At 34.7% G+C, this 20,131-nt stretch overlaps 2 protein-coding genes across 3 annotated transcripts; one reads left to right on the top strand and one right to left on the bottom strand.

Moving 5' to 3' along the window:
* Positions 1-9,806: 9,806 nt before the first annotated feature.
* Positions 9,807-16,241, bottom strand: LOC133032798 (pentatricopeptide repeat-containing protein At5g39710-like). 2 transcript variants are annotated; one of them, XM_061107286.1, is made up of 3 exons: positions 13,755-16,241; positions 12,742-13,119; positions 9,807-12,547 (listed from the first exon to the last, which is right to left on the bottom strand). In XM_061107286.1, exon 1 carries the CDS (start codon positions 16,094-16,096, stop codon positions 13,826-13,828), a length of 2,271 nt encoding a protein of 756 aa, XP_060963269.1. In that variant the 5' UTR covers positions 16,097-16,241; the 3' UTR covers positions 9,807-12,547; positions 12,742-13,119; positions 13,755-13,825. The 2 variants fall into 2 exon arrangements, with proteins under 2 accessions (XP_060963269.1, XP_060963268.1); XM_061107285.1 differs by having other exon boundaries at positions 9,807-13,119.
* On the top strand, positions 10,117-12,659 carry LOC133028913 (protein ANTAGONIST OF LIKE HETEROCHROMATIN PROTEIN 1-like). The gene is made up of 2 exons (XM_061107287.1): positions 10,117-11,484; positions 12,408-12,659. The coding sequence occupies exon 1, from the start codon at positions 10,117-10,119 to the stop codon at positions 11,476-11,478; it is 1,362 nt and encodes a 453-aa protein (XP_060963270.1). The 3' UTR covers positions 11,479-11,484; positions 12,408-12,659.
* Positions 16,242-20,131: the final 3,890 nt, after the last annotated feature.

Here is a 20,131-nt window from a genome sequence, read left to right as displayed (position 1 = left end):
AAAAAGTCTAACATGCATTTAAATTTAGTACATATCAAAATTTTTTAGGGGCATAATTTGGTAGATATCAAAGTCTGGAGAGCATAGTTTAGTACATAAATAATAAAATAGTAAAATTGAATAAAATTAGACCAAAATTCTTAAACGTTCGGCGACATAATTTGGTACATATTAAAGTTAAGGAGACAAAAATTTAATTAGCCTTATTTGAATACTAGGGAATAGTGTTTTAATTTTTTTTTTAATTTATATTAAAACAAATTAGAATCATAAGTTAATTATGAATATAATTTAAAATATACTAGTCTATAACATTTTTTTAGTTATTATAAAAAAAAAAAAAAAGATAATTCATAATACAACATTGCATTAAATTATTTATAACATTGTATTAAATAATTTATAGTAACTAAATAAATTTTCACTTTTTTTTTCGTTTTGCACTTGGCGTCCTTTTTTGCCATTTTTTTTACACTTGGTGCCCTTTTTTGCCATTTTTTTTTACTTTTTTGTCAATTCTTGGTTTTTTAAACTTTTATACAATTTTTATTTTTCAATTTTACCTTTTCAAAAGTTTCATAATTACAAATATACCTTTCACCATGCATATATCATGGTTTTATCTATTCTTACACGCCACCTCCTCCATAACTGCTCACTTCTTATTTTTTTTTTATTTTCTGTTTCTCTTTCCTCCGTTCTTCGTTGCCACAACCCACGATCATCCCATCTGAAACCCTAACCCACGATTTTTTCAACCTCCCATCTATGCCACTATCTTTATTTTCTTCCATAATCTCTGTAAGTTCTTCCTCCCACATTGCTTCTCTTCTTCTATAAATGGCCACCACTAGGTCTGGTTCGAAGTCACCTTCACCAGCTAAAAAAATTTCTAAAAATTCTAAGAAACCTCCTACAAATTCATCTAAAGTTGATCCTAAGATGGGTTTGAAGCGCATTGCGAAGAAAGAAATGGATGATGTTGCAGAGCCATCTGGTACTAAGAAAAGACCTATTCCAGATAAGGTTGAGTCTCGTAAGGGAAAGAGAACAAAATCTTCGAAATCTGTCAAGGATGTAAGTTGGGTTATGCTGTATTTCAGGTTTTGTTTAGTTTTTTCCTGGTTGTTGTGTTTTTTCATATGATATTTTGTGTTTTAAATTTTCCCCCCTTCTTGTTTTAGGTTATGTCTGATTCTGATTTTGAGGATGAAGTGCATGATGGGGGAGTGAAGCCTAAAGTTAAATCCAAGGTATTATTACCTTGATTTTTATCATTTTATTGAGTTTAATTTTTCAGCAACTCTTTATTTTATTTTTGTCGATGTTTTACCTGTTTATAATGACGGTTTTATGTTTTATGTCATTTTTTTTGTATTTCTTGTTGATGTTGTTTTTGTGTTGTTCTTTAGTTATTTTTTGGTTGTTTATGGTATTAAACAGTTCATAGCATTATTGGTTTTACAATAATTTATAGCCTTGTTATCAATAGTCGTTTAACTGTTTGTTTTCAATTTTTTTTAGGTTGTTTAATCTAATTTCTCGATTGACAAATACTTTTTTTAATTTCATTTTCTTTGAAATTGTCAGTGTTATTACTATATTGCTTTGAAGTTGTTTATCTTTTAGGCTTAGCATATTGGAGTTGTTCTTTAAATGTTATTTTTTGGTTATTTTTTGGTTTTTCCTGGTTGCTTATTTTTTTTCTTTGCCTTGTACTTGTTGCTTGCAATTTATTTTTTTAGTTGTTCAAATTTGTTGCTTATGTTTTTTTTCTTTTTTGTTTTTTCCTCTTTCAGGTCCATGCTAAAAGCTTAGAGATGTTTGAAGACTTTAACTTACCCAAAAAAAATCCTCCTAAGGTGTCTTTTTTTTTTTTGTATTTTTTTGTAGTACATTTCTGTTTTTGTTTATTGTTTTGTTTGTATTTTGTATTTTAGTTTTTTAGTCTTTTGTTTTTTTCTCATGTTTTTTGTTTGAATTGCAGCAGGAATGGGATTACATATATGATCAGAAGAATCTGTTTATTGCGAAAGCCGTCTCCACTGCTACATACCAATTTATAGATAATATTAAGTCTTGCCTTTCACCTGAACAACTTGAAATGTTTTCAAAAACCTGTTTTGGACATTTCATTAAGCTTCCTGAGTTCAAAGTTCAACCGCAAGTTTTTCATGGGTTGTTGTTGCGGGAGGTTCAACAGCCTAATGATATTGAATTGTGGGTTATGATTCGTGGTGTTACGATTAGATTTAGCATTGAGGAGTTTGCATTGATAACTGATTTAGATTGTGAAGGTGATTGTAGTGTGTTGGATTTTAAGCAAGACGTTAATAGTCTTTGTGAGAAATATTGGCCAACTTCATCCTCTATTACTAAAGAATCTGTTAAGGAATGTTTTACCACAAAGAGGTGGGGTGATTCTGATGAGGATGCTGTTAAGTTGGCAGTTTTGTATTTTGTAGAATGGTTTTTGCTTAGTGGTACTAAGCATAAAAATGTACCTAGGTCCATTTTAGATGTTGTAGACAGTGGGAGGTATGATGAATTTGCTTGGGCACGGAGTTCTTCTGAATTGACTATTTCGTCCTTGAAGGGTAAGCTTGATAGTTGGGGGAAAGTGTTAGAAAGGGGAAGAGTTCAGGGAAGAGGCTGAGTGTTTTCTACACTTTGATTGGTTGTCCTCATGTATTTCGAGTTTGGTTTTATGAGTGTTGTAAGTACATGAAAGGTAAGTATTGCCAAAAGGAAAATTCTCGCATTCCAAGGATTATTCAGTGGACTTGTAACAGTCAGCTGACCTTCAAAGTTTTGAAGACTACTATTTTTGATGTCTCCAAAGACAAGGTATTTATGTTTGTTGTTTTTTGGTTTTTTATTAGTTGTTTTTATGTTGTTTTTTATTATTAATACACTCTCTTATTGAAATTTTTGATTTTCTTGTTTTTTCTTCAGCTAGAACTATCAAATATGAGACCCACTGCTGCTGAGTTCAAAGCTTTGAAATTAAGCAGTTTCAGGTTTGACACTGACTACAATTTTTACAAGAGTATTCCTGTTTCGGAACAACCTTCTGCGGTTGAGAGTGACATTTCTGTCAAGCTTGATAGTTTTTCTGAAAAGTTTGATGGTTTGGAGATAAAGATTGATTTGCTGCATAATTCCCAACAGAAGATTTCTTCTAACTTGGTTGAATTGAAAGAGTTTGATTCTGCAAAGTTTGTTTCCTTTGCTGCTCAAATGGCTTCAATGCAGATACAGTTTTCTACTGTTTTTCATGATTCTATTGCTAAGGTATGTTAGTTTTTTAATGGTTGTTATCTAGTTTTTTTTATGTTGTGTTCACCTGTTTTTAATTATATTTTGATTGCATGACAAAGGGAGTGAGTCTTCCAATGATAATGGTGGAAGTGATAATGAAGAAGACATTGATTTAGATGAATTTGAAGAAGCAGATGACAATGAAGAAGAAAATGATGCAGGTGATGAAGAGGAGGAGGGTAGTGAAGGAGAGGAGAAGGATGGTGATGCTGATGAAGATTCTGAGTCCAAAGAAAAAGATGATAAGGGCAGTGATGATGAATGCACTGATAGTGAGAAGAAGGTAGATAATTAGACAATGTAACTAGGTTTTAGTTACTTTGTATGTTTTTTTTTTGTTGTAAATCCATTTAGTTAATGAATTTGTACTTCTATGTTGTTATTATGTCCTTTTATATTTTGTAGTCTTTTTTTCTTGTATTAATTTGCTACTAATATTCAGACTGTTTATTTGTATATTTATGTTTTTTTTATGGCTATATAATATATTTTGGTGTTTGCAATTATTGTTGGTCTTTTTATTTTGTATTTATGTTTTTATATTATCTTTTAGTTGTTCTGGAGTTGTTTCTTGGTTTTTTAACTCTTCTTTTTTTAAAAAAAATAAAAAATAAAAAATAACTTCCCCTTTTCCTTTTTTTTTGCTTGTATTTTTTCTTTATCGAAAATTTTGTTGATTTCAATGACGGAGCCACTCAAATAGATGTTGAGGCAACTATTCAGTCTGGTGTGAAAGCAGTTGAGATTATGGTGATGTTGATTGTTTGTTGTTTTTTGGTTGTTTAATGGTTGTGATTGTTTAGATTTTTTCTAATTTTTTTTAAGATATATAAACAGATGTCTTCAGGGGGAATTGGTGGTGATTCTGGTAACCAGGTTCCAGTATTCTGAAAATGTTGAGCCTACGGATGGTCATGTTGTTTGTGTTGAGGTATGGTTATTTTATCGTTTTTTTAGTTGCTCAACAATTTCTGTATTAACACTGACTCTATGTTTCCCCTTTTTTTATTTATTCTTAGATGGGTACAACAGGTGTCTCTGTTGATTCTAATATTCAACTTGTTGAAGATAATCCAATTCTTGTTGAAGAAACTCCTCTTCTTGACAAGAGGAAATCTAAGAAACCCATAGCTTTGACATCTCCGTTTATGGAGTTTGACTCTTCGATTTCAAGTTCTAAAGATGGTTCTGGTTATGGAGTTGTTAAGTATGTTGCTGGTTTGTGTCCTCTTGATGATAAAATTGGAGAAGATGTAGACCATAAAGACGAGAATGATTTTGACTTGTGGCTTGGTGAAGGTCGGTGATCAAAGAAAGATCAGTATGTGTTTTATTTTATCATTTTTGTTGTGTTTTATGTTTTGTTTTTTTAACTTACTATTTATATTTTTTTTCTTCTATCTTTTAGCCATGATAAGGACAAGGTTTACTTGAAGGACAAGGATAAGATTGTTCCACCTTTTTGTTTTGGCGTGGAAGATGTTACATCCAAGATGTGGTTCCATAAGCTCGCATATCCTGGCCAATATTTAACTAATTCTGTAAGTTTATTATTTTAATTTTTTATTACTTTTTGAAAAATTGTCAGTAGATAGTTTTCTTGATTATGTTTTTTTGTTGTTGATATATTCTTTGTTTTCTGAATTTTTGACATGTGTAATTTTTTTATTGTTTACCATTTGGATATTATTTTTTACTATTTACGTAAGAAAAGTATACAAAGGAATCGAAGGTTAAGTTCACAACCACTGATTGCTTATTATACAAAACCATTCATGCATTGTATGAAAAATTTGTTGCAAAGAAAAAAGATCATTCTTTGATAACTGCTCAGCATGCCATTGATAATTATATTAGAGGTAGAAAAATATTATGTGGTTCCCCTTGGCATTTGTGAGATCATATTTTGTTTATCATCCATATGGAGTCGGAATCACATTGGATTCTTGGTTGCTTGAATATTGAGGAAAGGCGTATGTATATGTACAACTCTTTGTCGATTGCTATGAAAGATAGTGCCGCTATCAAAGCTTGTCAGCCATTTTTATTGTTGTTGCCCCACTTTTTTGCTTTGTTTGATGAGTTCAAAAAGGATAACAAACCGATTTCTTTAGACCCTTTCGATGTTGTTAAGGTTGATAGTTTACCTCAACAAACCTCGAAGTAAGTTGTTTATAGTTTATATTTTCAAGTGTTGTTTTGTTTATTTATAGGTATTTTCCTTTTTTTTGTTTTTTTTGTTTTTTGTTTTTTTTTTCTGATGTTGTTTTTGGGTTGTTTTCCAGTGACTCTGGTTGTTTCGTGGCATCGTTTGTTGAATACTTCATTGATATGAAACCAATTCCTCCCATATTTGATGTTGAGACACCGTGACAGGCTTGTTATGTTGTTCTTCAAGTATGCTCACATGAAAGAAGTGAATTTTATTGATAATGAAGATGAGGCTCGTCTAAAGGGTCCAAAGAAGAATTTATTTTAGTTATGTCTTTGTTGTTTTTGGCAAAAGTAATTTTTATTTAGATTTTGTTATTTTTATAATCAGATTATGTTGACAATCATAGACAAGTTGTTGTTTCTATCAAGTGTTTTTTTTTTATGGTAATTGGTTTTATTTTGTAACTAGTTTTTGATTTTTAGTTGATATATTTATTTTAACCCACGAAAGTATCTCATTAACAACCTAATTACAACTATCATATAAACAACGAACCTTGCATTTTAAATGCTTATGTAATATTTTTTGGTACAACTTAATTTCAACTTGCTTTTAATTGATCATGCAAACATTTAATTATTTAACTATAATATTTATGTCATTTGTATATTAATGATCGTAATATCCATTCTCTCTTAACAATATGTTCAAAAAACTCTCACTATATAAAAAGTTTCAATTAAAAATAACGAAACAACCAATAAAAATAATCTGTATGTTTATCTAAATGTTTCAGTATAGTAATTTTTTAGTTCCTGAATAGTTGTTTGTACTTCTATGCTGTAATTCTTCTGCAGGTTTTTTTGTTATGTCCCTTTTGTTCACACTTGCCACACTTATTTTGTTTCTTTGTTTCCCAAGCTGCTGCCATTCTTCTTTTCCTCGGCCTTCCAGACTTGATTCTTTCTTTTGGAGGCAACACTATGATGTGTTCAAAAAAATCTAGTAGTTCCCATTCTCTAAGGTTTCCAACTGCGTATACTATCTCTTCATATGTTTGCAGTCATGCTTTTGATGTGTAATAGTGCGCACAGTAGTTGTATGTGTTTATTGTTCAAGTCCTTCATGACGGCAACTGCATGGTTACATGGCATTTCATCATTTTTGAAATCTGTTGCATGTGCATGTCTTGTCCTTCAAGTTTACTATTCTTGTTCTGTCTTCATCTATCACCTCAAATAGGTTTTGATTTGCTAGTTTCACTTGCATTTTTTTTTGAAGCAACTTTAAAACAACCAAAAAACTATGGAAAAATAACTCTTTTAGTTTACTGGATGCGACCAATAAATTCAACTTACTATTAATCGCAATGACTGTACATAGTTACCTATGATTTTTTTCTCAAATGATGGTGTCAGCCTTGTTGTGCATTTTTGTGCCTCCTTTCTATTATTGTATGTCCACTCTTGCATTTGTGCCCTCAAGCACTCCATTAATGTTGTCACTGGTGTTTCCCTTGCTGCTAAATTTGGTGAGTTCAGTGCTTCAGCTATGTTAGATGCCATAGTAGAGTACCTATCATTTAAACAGTTTGTATCATCGTTCTATTTTTTAATACAACTGATATGCAACACTAAAACAACCCAAATACAACGTTTTATATATCAGAAACTGCAAAACATGTTCTACTTTTTATTGTTTTACCTGTTATTTTTTGAATGATATCTTGACCATTTCCCATGGCCAATTTGTTCCAGATACGCTCTTATGCGCTTATCTAAGTTGTCTAGTTCCCTCATATGAAATTCAAACTCTATTTCTGTGTAAGCTTTTGCGGCTGCAAAGAATGGACCTTTGAAATGCTTTGCATTTTTTTTTTTTAATTTTGTTTTCAAGTTTGACAAGAGATGGAAGATGCAGTAGCCACGTGTTATTTCAGGGAACACTTTTCTTGTTGCTTTGATGATGCTTTCATGTTTGTCTGATATTAGGCATTGATCTTCTCGAACCCCAAATGCTTCTTTTTTTTTTTTTTTTGAAGAACCACTCCCATGATTTATCGTTCTCAGAATCAACTATGACGTATGCAAGTGGAAATATTTTCGATTCTGCATTTTGTGTGTTGGCAGTGAGCAACGTGCCTCCATACGCAGCCTTTAGGAATGTACCGTCAACAACGATGATTGGTTTGCAGTTTGACCAACCTTTAATAGCAGCATTCAATGCAACAAATGCATATTTGAAACTATGATCATCTTGTTTCTCTATGTCAATTATCGTTCCTGAATTTCAATCAAACAATATTTTTTAGCAACCGTTAGCAACGTAAAAACAACGTTTTTAGCTCAACAAATATATTTGAAAAAAAAAATTACCTGGATTTGTTTTATGTAGCATGGACAGGTATCTTGGCAAGAGATTGTATGACTCTTTAGCATTTCCATGTAGCTAAGTTTGTGCTCGCTCTTTACTACGCCATGCTTTCATGTAATTCATCTTTATTTCGTATTTGTCTTTCATTTCTCCCTTTATGTCTGCTGGGCTGCACTTTGTTTTCAAGTTCAAGAACTTTGGTTTTACGAAATCTGCTATCAACTTTGTTGTAGCTTGTAGTTGATCTCCAAATCTTATTGGAACCGCACATGTGTGTTCTTCTTGGTAGCTCCTTATTATGAATGTTTCTGTGTTTCCATTTTTTGAAGCCTTTAAACTCCATTTGCAGTTTGTGTCCAAACATACTATGTTGTATTCTTTTGTGCAAGATTTCGCTACTTTGTATTGAAGTGTTTTCTTAATTGCAAAGTAGCATAGGGTACTTATCAATGTATTTTTGTCCTTTTAAATTTGTCCTTTTTCTATTGTTTCATGTCGTTTGTCAGTGATGATATTCATTTATGTGTTGTCTTTTTCTTCTTCTTCCTGGTTGTTTTAAGTTGTTGTACCATTTCTGCAGCCACAAGCTTTGCGTAGTCGGTGAAGTCGAAATATTCATCTACTCTTGTAGTTTTTTCTCTGTTGTTTTCTAGTTGTTGTATGGTTGACTCTGATGTCACAGTCCCTATTTCTAGAAAAATGCATCATCTTGAACTGATCCAATTGTGTGTGCAGATAGTTGTTGCTTGGAAGTTGTTGCCGGGTTGTTTCCAGGTTGCTGCAAATCTGCCTATGCTGAGTTGTTGTCATATGATGCCATCATCATATTGTTGCACACTATTGTTTGGTTAGGTGTTACTGTGTTGCTGATTTTGTTCACACACAATGAGTACCGTGTGAAATCAACCTCTTTGCTTAATAGCTTTATGTAGAGCAGCAGACTTTTGTCATCCTTGATTTGTAGTGGTTGGCCTCCTTCTTTCAGTTGATATTTTAGTTGTATCTGTGTTGTTCCAGGGTTGCATTGGAGTTCTTCCATCATTATTTTCACTAGTTTATCAAAAGTGCATTTGCTGGAAATTAATTCTCCACTTGATTCATATTCAACATAGTTTTTGTTGTCATCCCAATGCCCATTGCTCTGTACCAAAATTTGTAATGGTTCCGTGTCCTGAAATAATGTAAATTAATTATTTATTTTAGTTTCAGAAGTTGCAAACAACTATTTCAGTCTGAAAAAAAAAACTAATAAACAACTCTTTTCAGCAACAACATTTCGATCTGGACGACTATTTTTATCTGTCAAATCAACTATTAAACAACTATTTTGAAGAATTCAATAATTAATAGAATAAATTCAACATTACTTGTTTGCAGATCCCAAACAACAATTATTTTACTGGAAAACAACTTATAAACAAATGTTTACAGATTAATTCTCTGTAGCATATAATTATATGTATTAATATTTTTTTTATGCAAACTGTTTTTGTTTTTTTGTTCAGATTTACCAAAATTTCGTTATCATTTCAATTTATTCATGTTTTCCTCAATTTATAACACATTCTCAATTATATAGAATAAAAGATAGGAAGATGTTCATGAAGAAATTGTATTACCTTAAATTCTTTCTCTGATTCGATCATGGGTGAGTTTCAATGATTTCCAGATATCCTTCTCTTCGATTCTTCTCCTCTAAACGCGTTGGGCTTTTGAATGTATGTTGTTTTCGCGTTTTTTGTACAACAATGGAGGTTGAATACTTTTTTTTTTTTTTTTTTTTTTTTCCGTTTTTGTATTTGGATTTTTCGGGACTTGAGTGGTTTTTCCTTGAGATCTACATTTTTTTCAGATCTGATTTCCCTAGTTTTTGAAAGAAAATGGTTGAGATTAGGTTGTTTGGGGTTTCTCAGCTGGATCACGAAAAAGGAGGTCTCTCCTCTATTTTTTTATGGCCGGTATTTTTGTAAATAGAAACTTTTACGTTTATTTTCGCTTTTTAGGTTATAAATATAAATTGGTAAAAAATCCCTTTTTATTTCTCCACATATATATTTAAATTAATGTGAGCGGATCCGGCCGCCGGAGCTGTGATTGGGTTGACCCAATTTACAAACCCTGGTGAGCCTTAACCAGCGCACAAAGAGAAGAAAAGAAAAGTCTGTTTTCGTTTTCCGGTGGCGACCTGAGTCTGATCTCCGCCTCCACCCAGGGGCCCTTACAAATCAATCTCTCATCTGTCTTGGGATTCAAAAATCTCGAAGAAGATGGATCAGCCCTTCCTACTCATGCTCTCGAATCTCCTACATCTCCAGAACTCCCTCGACCCAACAACTTCTTTGCTCTCCGATTCTCTCTCCTCACCCACCTCCGCCTCCGCCGCTTCTTCTTCTTCTTCCTCCCCAACTTCCCTCCTCACCTCTTCCTCCGCAGCTCCACTCCTCTTTTTCACCATCGCCTCTGTCCTCTCCTACATCGCCTCCTCTCGCCCCTCCCCCGCCAGGTCCTCCGCTAATCGCCCTCCCTCTTCCTCTGCCGGAAAATCTTCTGCCTCAGACTACTCTGTCTCCGCCTTTCGAGCCCTCTCCACCGAGCACATCTGGTCCCTTGAGGCCCCTCTCCGAGATGCCCAGTGGCGTTCAATGTACGGCCTCTCCTACCCTGTCTTCATCACCGTTGTTGAGAAGCTCAAGCCCCATATCGCTCTCTCCAATCTCTCACTTCCTTCTGATTACGCCGTCGCCATGGTGCTTTCTCGCCTCTCCCATGGCTGGTCCGCAAAAACCGTTGCTGCTAGGTATTCTCTTGACCCCTATCTTGTTTCCAAGATCACTAACATGGTTACTCGCCTACTTGCTACCAAGCTCTACCCAGAATTTATCAAGATCCCAGTGAGCCGCCGCCGGCTTATTGAGACTACTCAAGCTTTTGAAGAGCTGACTTCGCTTCCCAACATGTGTGGTGCCATTGATGGGAGCCCAATTAAGCTTCATAAGCTTCCCCGTGACCAGAATTTGTCTGGTAATTACAAATGCCGATATGGATATCACTCTGTTCAACTTCAGGTGGTGGCTGACCATAAGAGAATCTTCTGGGACGTTTGCGTTAAGGCTCCTGGTGGGACTGACGACGCTGCCCATTTTCGGGACAGTCTTCTATATAATCGACTGACTTCAGGCGACATTGTTTGGGACAAGGCTATTAATGTCCTAGGTCATCCTGTTCGACCATACATCGTTGGGGACTGGTGCTATCCCATGATGCCTTTCTTACTGACGCCATTTTCACCCAATGGGATGGGCACCCCAGCGCAGAACTTGTTTGATGGGATGCTTATGAAAGGCCGGTCTGTGGTAGTTGATGCAATTGGGTTGCTCAAAGGGAGATGGAAGATTCTTCAGGACTTGAACGTTGATCTTAATCATGCCCCGCAGACAATTGTGGCTTGTTGTGTTTTGCATAATTTGTGTCAGATTGCCAAAGAGCCGGAACCAGAGCTTTGGAAGGAGCCTGATGAGAATGGAGGCCCGCCCAGGGTGCTAGACAGCGAGAAGTCGTTTTATTACTTTGGTGAGAGCTTGAGGCAGGCATTGGCTGAGGACTTGCACCAAAGGCTTTCATCCAGATAGGATTTTGTAAGTGAGCCCTCTATTTTCCTTTTAGTAAGAAGTTAAACATGTTTACATCTTCTTGGTATTAGTTCTTGAGTTGTGAGTAGGATTTTAAACTAGATGTTTAGGTAAAAGTTAACTTGCAATTACTACTCTGTATGACCAATTAACTAGAAAATGGGATTCAAAATGATTACCCAAAAACTCATGTATATCCCTGTAATGCTTGTTTTTATTCTCCTATTCTAAATTTAATAGCAAATAAAGTTTCTTTGGGTAAGAAATTCGCTTAGTATATCCAGGCAGTAATCAATACTATTTAATCCAAATGGATTGGGTCGACTATAGTAATCAGGGGACTTGAATAATTATTAATCTGATCTACAAGAAAATAACAGTAATATTTTGATGTGAAAGCTTTTTTCAGCACATTAATCTTAGATGTTTTGTTTTTGATGTGAAAGCAAAATTTGGGTTATTGATCCGAGGGAATAGCCTAAGGTGCAGCGTTGTTGTGTATGCTGTTCATGTTTTTGAATGCGGTAGAAATTGCGATTCACTATAATAGAATTTTAGTTGGCTTCAAATTCGTTTTCTTGCTTCTCCATTTATTCCCTGGCCTTTAGTTGTGACATGTGGCATTCGAGGATTTTGTGTTGTTTCTTCATTTCTTTCTGGGCGCTTGTTTTAGTTATCAGTTAAAATTGGAGAGTTAGTGGTTCACTTTATTTTGCTGTTCTTGATCCCATTTTTAATATTTGATTTTCTTGACAAGAAATGGATTTGATGCTTATATCAAATTATATTATGGTTTGAACTTTGGTACTTATGAGTATCATGATTTGATGCTTTGAGTAAATCTAATACGTGTTGGTTGGAGTTATGAATCATGATGATGAAGAATGTTCTTGATCTCACTTGTAACAATTTTCATTTGTCTAAATAAGGAAATTGGAAGAGTGAAAATCCATTCAGTATAGCCATATTCTTCTATTGTCGCTGTTTGCCGGGTACAAAATGTAAGCACAATAAACCATGGAACCACGGGCGGACCCATATATAAGCGAGATGGGACAAACAATCACCTCTGAAAAAAAATACATATACATTTTTATTAGTTACAACAGATATTTGTAGTAAAAGATGATATTTACAAACATAATATTAACTTTGATATAATGGTTAAGCTACTTAAAATATAGGTTGAAGACAAGGGTTTTAATTCCACTAAAAACATTTTTTTTTTTCATTTTATGTTTATTTTTGTCCCTCCTCCCTTACCCAAAAAAAAATTAGGCCCCCGACTTTAACTCGGAGGTCCTCCCTCTGTGACTTGGGAACTAAATGTGACTTTAGTCCCCTAACGAGTGATTCCAGTAAATGAGTGACAAGGTTTCAGCCATAAAATGAGTCTTGTCAAACAATTGGCTGCATGATCTAAGTTAAGAAGCCCTCGTCAACATTCTATTTACTTGAGTTTTTAGCTCTGGCAGCTGTGCCTTTTTTAGCGGGTTCAACAAGATGACACTTCCCAGGAGCCTTTACGCGCTCTTAAAACTGAAACTTTTAACTCCTGCTTGATCTCATCATTGAAAACAATTTTCTCAACGCTGAGCTCTTTTTGATAAAATCGTAATACCGCAGCAAATCATTTGTCAACTGAAATAAAAGGATTTACAGTTAGTGCTTTTTCAGCGTGAAGAACCTAAAATGATGGAACTGGTACTACAGTATACACAACCAAATTTAACCAGAGTGAGCCACATTCAAGACAAAATATATATATAATTAATCTTCCGACAATTGTTTCACCAGCTGAAGTGACAAAAAGGGCCTTGGAACAAGAGTTCATAGAAAACCAAGAATGGACTTCCGAAAGATCAACAAAACAGAACAGTAACTACCTGGAGAAGTTGAGATTATGATTTTGCAGAAAACAAATACCGGGACGGTATTTTAAACGAAATCAGGAGGATAGTCCCCATTGAAATGCTAGATTTGAAATGAGACCAAAGTAATTAATCAGCTTATTATAAGGGTTTCTTATTGTATAGACAACACATGTTTCACAAATCCGAACAAAAATCAGAAAAACATTCACTGAAGTCTGATGCATCATTAAATATCTGAGACTACACAAAGTTCATGATAATCATCAGACTTACCAGAAGCTGTTGAATAATGAACTACACATGTATTTCATTTTGCAAATGAGATGGTAGAATGACAATCATATGAGTTAGCAAAACAACAGCAAAGGTATTTATAAATAAACAAGAAAGGGTATTCTGTACCTCAACCTACCATCTTCATCTTCTCCTAGGTCAATGGTTACCTTAATGAACTCTGTTTACAGTTGAGAATTTCATAGTTCTTTTCGTCCAGCATAAGCATTGAGGCCACTGTTTGGAAGAAGGCCATCCTTGGCCATGTCAGCAAGCACATTGAAAACTGCATCCATATTTCCTTCCTTCTGGTTGATTTCAACAAGTAATTTTGCGAGCTCAGCATCACTAAGCCGGCAGCTTCTCAATGTTTTGGTTATGACTTGATTCAGTTCATTGTTCATCTCTTCAGTAAAAAGAGCTTTAATTAGTGCTATTAATGTTACAGTATGAGGAACAAAACCAAAACTCAACATTTCCTTGTACAGGTTATATGCCTTTTCAACATTTCCACCACGGCAATGACCATGTATAAGGACATTGTAAACTGACTCGTCGGGCTTGTAATTCCTTTTAAGCATTGCCTCAAAAACTCGATCTGCTTCATCCATCAAACCTTTCATGCAAAATCCCTTGACAAGAGCTACCACACTTCTAAATTCAGTACTACAACAATTTTCTATAAGCGTATTATAAGTGACATCATTTGGGACAGACTCATCATAGAAAAGCTTAAGCAAAAGCCTCTTTGCTTCCCTTGTCCGAGCTTGTTTGTTAAGTCCATTGATAAGCACGCTGTAGGTAACAACATCAGGGAGAAAACCCTTTCGTACCATTTCATCATGTACTTGAAGGGCTCTATTCAAGTCCCCTTCTACACAATAAGCATTGATCAAGGTCGTGTATGTGAATTCATCAGGAGGCAAACCCATACTAACCATCTCTTGAAATATGTTGCAGGCTTCATCAAGTTTCCCCTGCTGACAAAGACCTTGAATAAGTGATGAATAGGTGATAGCATCTGGAAATATACCCTTCTCAACCATTTCCAACTTCGTTTCAAATGCTTTCTCCAACTCCTGATGCCTGCAAAACCCAGATATAACAGTACTATAACTAATCACATCTGGAGTTAATCCCTTTTCCACCATGTTTCGCATGACTCCCATGGCTTCTTCCATCTTTCCTAAAATGCAGTGGCCATTAATAATGGCGTTATAAGTCACAATCGAAGGTGACAATCCAATAGAAGTCATCTCTTTCAGAAACCTGTAAGCTTCATCTAAGAACCCTTGTTGAGAGAAACCATCAATCAGTGTTGTATAAGTTCTCTCGTTAGGATAAAGTCCTCTAACCCGCATCTGATCAAAAAACTCCAATGCCCTATTCAAATTTCTAGCCTTACACATACTACTTATCAATGCTGTATAAGTAACAACATTGGGAGACAAGCCATTCCTAACCATCTCAGAATGCAAAATAAGAGCTTGGTGAAAATTATCGTCCTTGCAATATCCACTAACGAGAGTGTTGTAAGTAACCTCGTCAGGCACGTACCCCTTCCTTTTCATCTCCTCAAGAAACTTACCTGTCTCCTTCAACCTCCCATGTCGACACAATCCATTGATTACAACATTATACGAAATCAAATTTGGCTCCAAACCCTTCAAAGCCATCGACCTTAACAACTCGAAAGCCTCATCCAACTTATTCATTTTACAATATCCATCAATCAAGGTATTATATGTAACCACGTTAGGTAAGCACCCATTTTTCTCCATTTGGGCGAAAAAATGCAAAACCATATCCAAATTCCCAGCCCCAGAAAAACCCCGAATCAGAATGTTGTAAGTGAACACATTTGGCGAGACCCCATTTTTAATCATCTCAATAAAAACCTCCTCCGCCTCTTTAACCGACGCTCTGGACCTGATTATGGAGTCTATAATAGCATTATACGACAAAACACCAGGCATAAAACCACGAGACTTGGCCAAGTTAACGATGTTGAGAGCCTTACTCGTCAGTTTCAAGTGGCAGTAAGATTTGACCACCAAGTCGAAAACTGCGGAGCTCGAATTGCAGAGCTGGAAAGACTCGCTGAGACAGTCAAAGACCAAATTTCCACCTTCGTCTTCGGATATGGTATTGAGGGCCACGTCCTCGGCGAGGGTTTGGGCGCTCTTGTAGAGCTTGAAGCGGGTGAGGATGTGAAGGGCGAGGCACTTGCAGCGGAAGGTGAAGAACTTGCGGGTCCGAGCCCAGTGGAGGAAGCTCAAGATCAGGGTTTTGTCCAATTGGGACTTGAGGAGTAAATAGGAGGCTGCATCAGGGGTAAAATCGGAAGAAAGAGAGTCAAGCTGGTAAGGGTGGCGTTTGAGATATTGGATTGCTTTGATTGCAAGATGAGCATCGGAGGGAGAACAGTTGACTGAAGGTATTCGGAGAATATTTGGATTCCTTAGGGACATTTTTGTAATCCCACAGGTCAGGTTGTATTAGTGCAGAAGAACCAGTGCTGGGAAAAGAAGAAGAAGACGAACGGCATTTTCTGTAAGCTCGCTACTGGCGGAGTAGTTGAGAAAAATAAGAAAATTATTTTAGTATTTTTGGATTATGAAGGTGCCCCCTTTTTTTATTCTTTTCTTTCCTTTTCTTTTTTTTTTTTTTTTTTTTTTTTTTTTGAAGAAAAGCGTGGATATATTAGATTTAGAAGCGGTTAGACGCCACAAATCATTACAAAATAAATGTTTCGGGATAGAAGAAATCGGGATAAAACCGGACGTCTTGTGGGTAAACGCCCACTTAGCCACATTATGGGCAGCATAATTACAATTTCTACTAATATTCGAAAAGATACAACCAGCAAAATAAGAAGAGGATTGCAGACAAAATGAGACATGGTTGTCAATCTCCCAACGGGATATCTCCCTATTGAGAGCATTGATGACCACCCTCGAATCACTCTCAACAATAATAAACTTGTCTCCTCGGTTCCTCGCAGTGTCCAAGGCAACGCAGCAAGCCACCGCTTCACCACAAAGAGCATCGACATACTCCAAAAAAGAGGTCTGGACCCAGATGGTCCTACCAAGATACTCCCTAGCAACAACCGTTGTACACATGCAATCCAACCCCATTCTAACGTCACAGTTAAGCTTTATCCAGTCTGATTGGGGGGGGAGGGGGGGCTGCTGGAAAGAAAGAGGTATGATAAACTGCAAAAGAAAAGCGAACATTGTTAATACATTTAAATACATCAATCAGACCATTATTATGGACCTTGTCATTACGTATCCGCCAGATAACATCCACCGTAAGTGATGCATATAGGAAGACCTCATCTGCATTGATGCCCTTGTTTTTAAGATCCCATATAAATTTAACCCAGTTCCACATATGGATACCATTGTCACAGACAGGGTAAATACCCCACGGAGAAGACCTCCACAGGTGATAGGCCACAGTACATGATAGAAACAAGTGCTCAATAGACTCTTCCTCTGTCCCACAGAGGGGACAATTCACATCCTCAATAGGGGAACCTTCTATTTATCTCAGCACGCATCGGGATTGCCTTGGAGAGAATACACCACCACAGGGTCTTCAATCTTTCTGAAATTTTGCATATCTAAAGTTTATTCCAAAGTGTAGGAGTAACATCACAATGAGGGGCCTTATCTGCTGCTTGGGCAAGGTAGGTCGACTTACAAGAAAATTGACCATTACTTTCCAAGGTCTAAATCCACCTATCATTTAGATGGCTTACCACCTATTTAAGGTGCCCCTTAAATATACAAACATAATTTTTACTCCTTAGACAATCATTTAGCCTAAAAATAATGAATTAATGTTATCAAACCGTTCACACTCTACAAACTATTTGCATTGACCACAACGTATTAAAAAGATATAGTTTGAAGTTTTTTGCGGTGCAGTTACAGTTTGTATTTTTTTTTATACCGTACGGTACGATTTGTGGTGTCGAATTTAATAATTGCAGTTCAAACTGCACCGCACTATATACTACATAATTATTAATTTTCATAATATGATTTTTATTCTTTTTTAATAAATATATGTAATATATGTATACATTATATTTTTTTTTAGAAACAAATATATATGTTATGATATTAAAACTTTAATAAGATTATTTTTTCCTATTGTTAAAATTTTATAAATGGATTTTTAAATTTTTATTATAATGTTAGATAATAATGATAGTGTAAATTTTTATGAGGAAATTACACTCTATACCCATTTTTTGTTTCATATTTTAATTTTTACGTTCATTTTACTACTCTTTAATTTATACCCACTTTTATAAGTTATATTCCCATTATGTGCATTAGGAAGTCTAATTTTGATAAGTTTTGTGAGGTTATATTTGGTACTTTGATTATAAAAGAGGGTATTTATCAATTTAAATTATTTTAGAGTTATATTTGGTTAATGTGTAATAAAAAGAGGTAGTTTTCAACTTATCCCAATTTTTATCAACATTAGGGCCGGCCATACAAAGGACCAATCTCTAATTACAATTTTACTATTTTTTTTCAACCACTTATTATTCTTTCAATAATACCATATTTTCCAATTCAATCCTATAAATGCCAAAACTATTTATTTAATAATTATAATTAATTATCAAATAAAATTACTATTTATTTATTAATAAGACCATGCGAATTGCGAAGTCTCTTAATTAATAAATTAATCTCAAAACTTCTTTTCTTCACAATTAAACCCTTGTTTAGTAAAAATTCATAAATAAGACATAGTCTAATTTTAGAATTATAATTGATTAATTAAAATCAATAAACTGAGTCTGCAAGCAGTACTATCTCAACTAGTGAGGGGACCATGGGCCTATATAACTGAGCTTTCAATAAGTAGATCTAGAATTTACCAAGTAAATTCTCTAACTTATTAATTTCGCCTTGCACAACTATAGATTTGCAATTGAATAGAACTCTCAATTATATAGAACGCTCTATATGTACCACGATATAGATACGTTATAATTATCCATTGTTACAATCCTAATAGTCAAAGATCCTCTATAGATTATCTACACTGAATAGGGGCAAATTTACCATTCTACCATTCAATGCATATTATCCTTAAAACACTTAGCCACATATAAATAATACTTCAATAAACTAATATAATTACTAAAATGAGGCCTCAGTCATTTATTTTATTCAGCCAAACTCGAAGGAAATCATCATTTCACTTTTAAATACTTGGGGGGGGGGGGGCTGGAAAGAAAGAGGTATGATAAACTGCAAAAGAAAATCGAACATTGTTAATACATTTAAATACATCAATCAGACCATTATTATGGACATTGTCATTACGTATCCGCCAGATAACATCCACCGTAAGTGATGCATATAGGAAGACCTCATCTGCATTGATGCCCTTGTTTTTAAGATCCCATATAAATTTAACCCAGTTCCACATATGGATACCATTGTCACAGACAGGGTAAATACCCCACGGAGAAGACCTCCACAGGTGATAGGCCACAGTACATGATAGAAACAAGTGCTCAATAGACTCTTCCTCTGTCCCACAGAGGGGACAATTCACATCCTCAATAGGGGAACCTTCTATTTATCTCAGCACGCATCGGGATTGCCTTGGAGAGAATACACCACCACAGGGTCTTCAATCTTTCTGAAATTTTGCATATCTAAAGTTTATTCCAAAGTGTAGGAGTAACATCACAATGAGGGGCCTTATCTGCTGCTTGGGCAAGGTAGGTCGACTTACAAGAAAATTGACCATTACTTTCCAAGGTCTAAATCCACCTATCATTTAGATGGCTTACCACCTATTTAAGGTGCCCCTTAAATATACAAACATAATTTTTACTCCTTAGACAATCATTTAGCCTAAAAATAATGAATTAATGTTATCAAACCGTTCACACTCTACAAACTATTTGCATTGACCACAACGTATTAAAAAGATATAGTTTGAAGTTTTTTGCGGTGCAGTTACAGTTTGTATTTTTTTTCATACCGTACGGTACGATTTGTGGTGTCGAATTTAATAATTGCAGTTCAAACTGCACCGCACTATATACTACATAATTATTAATTTTCATAATATGATTTTTATTCTTTTTTAATAAATATATGTAATATATGTATACATTATATTTTTTTTTTAGAAACAAATATATATGTTATGATATTAAAACTTTAATAAGATTATTTTTTCCTATTGTTAAAATTTTATAAATGGATTTTTAAATTTTTATTATAATGTTAGATAATAATGATAGTGTAAATTTTTATGAGGAAATTACACTCTATACCCATTTTTTGTTTCATATTTTAATTTTTACCTTCATTTTACTACTCTTTAATTTATACCCACTTTTATAAGTTATATTCCCATTATGTGCATTAGGAAGTCTAATTTTGATAAGTTTTGTGAGGTTATATTTGGTATTTGATTATAAAAGAGGGTATTTATCAATTTAAATTATT

Source organism: Cannabis sativa, chromosome X (genome assembly GCF_029168945.1).
Source record: "Cannabis sativa cultivar Pink pepper isolate KNU-18-1 chromosome X, ASM2916894v1, whole genome shotgun sequence".
In the NCBI taxonomy this organism is placed as follows: domain Eukaryota; kingdom Viridiplantae; phylum Streptophyta; class Magnoliopsida; order Rosales; family Cannabaceae; genus Cannabis; species Cannabis sativa.
This window is presented reverse-complemented; position numbering and strand designations above follow the sequence as displayed.

Coding starts and splice junctions, on each gene's coding strand:
- LOC133028913 (XM_061107287.1), top strand. CDS start 10,117: ATGGATCAGCCCTTCCTACTCATGCTCTCGAATCTCCTACATCTCCAG.
- LOC133032798 (XM_061107285.1), bottom strand. CDS start 16,096: ATGTCCCTAAGGAATCCAAATATTCTCCGAATACCTTCAGTCAACTGT.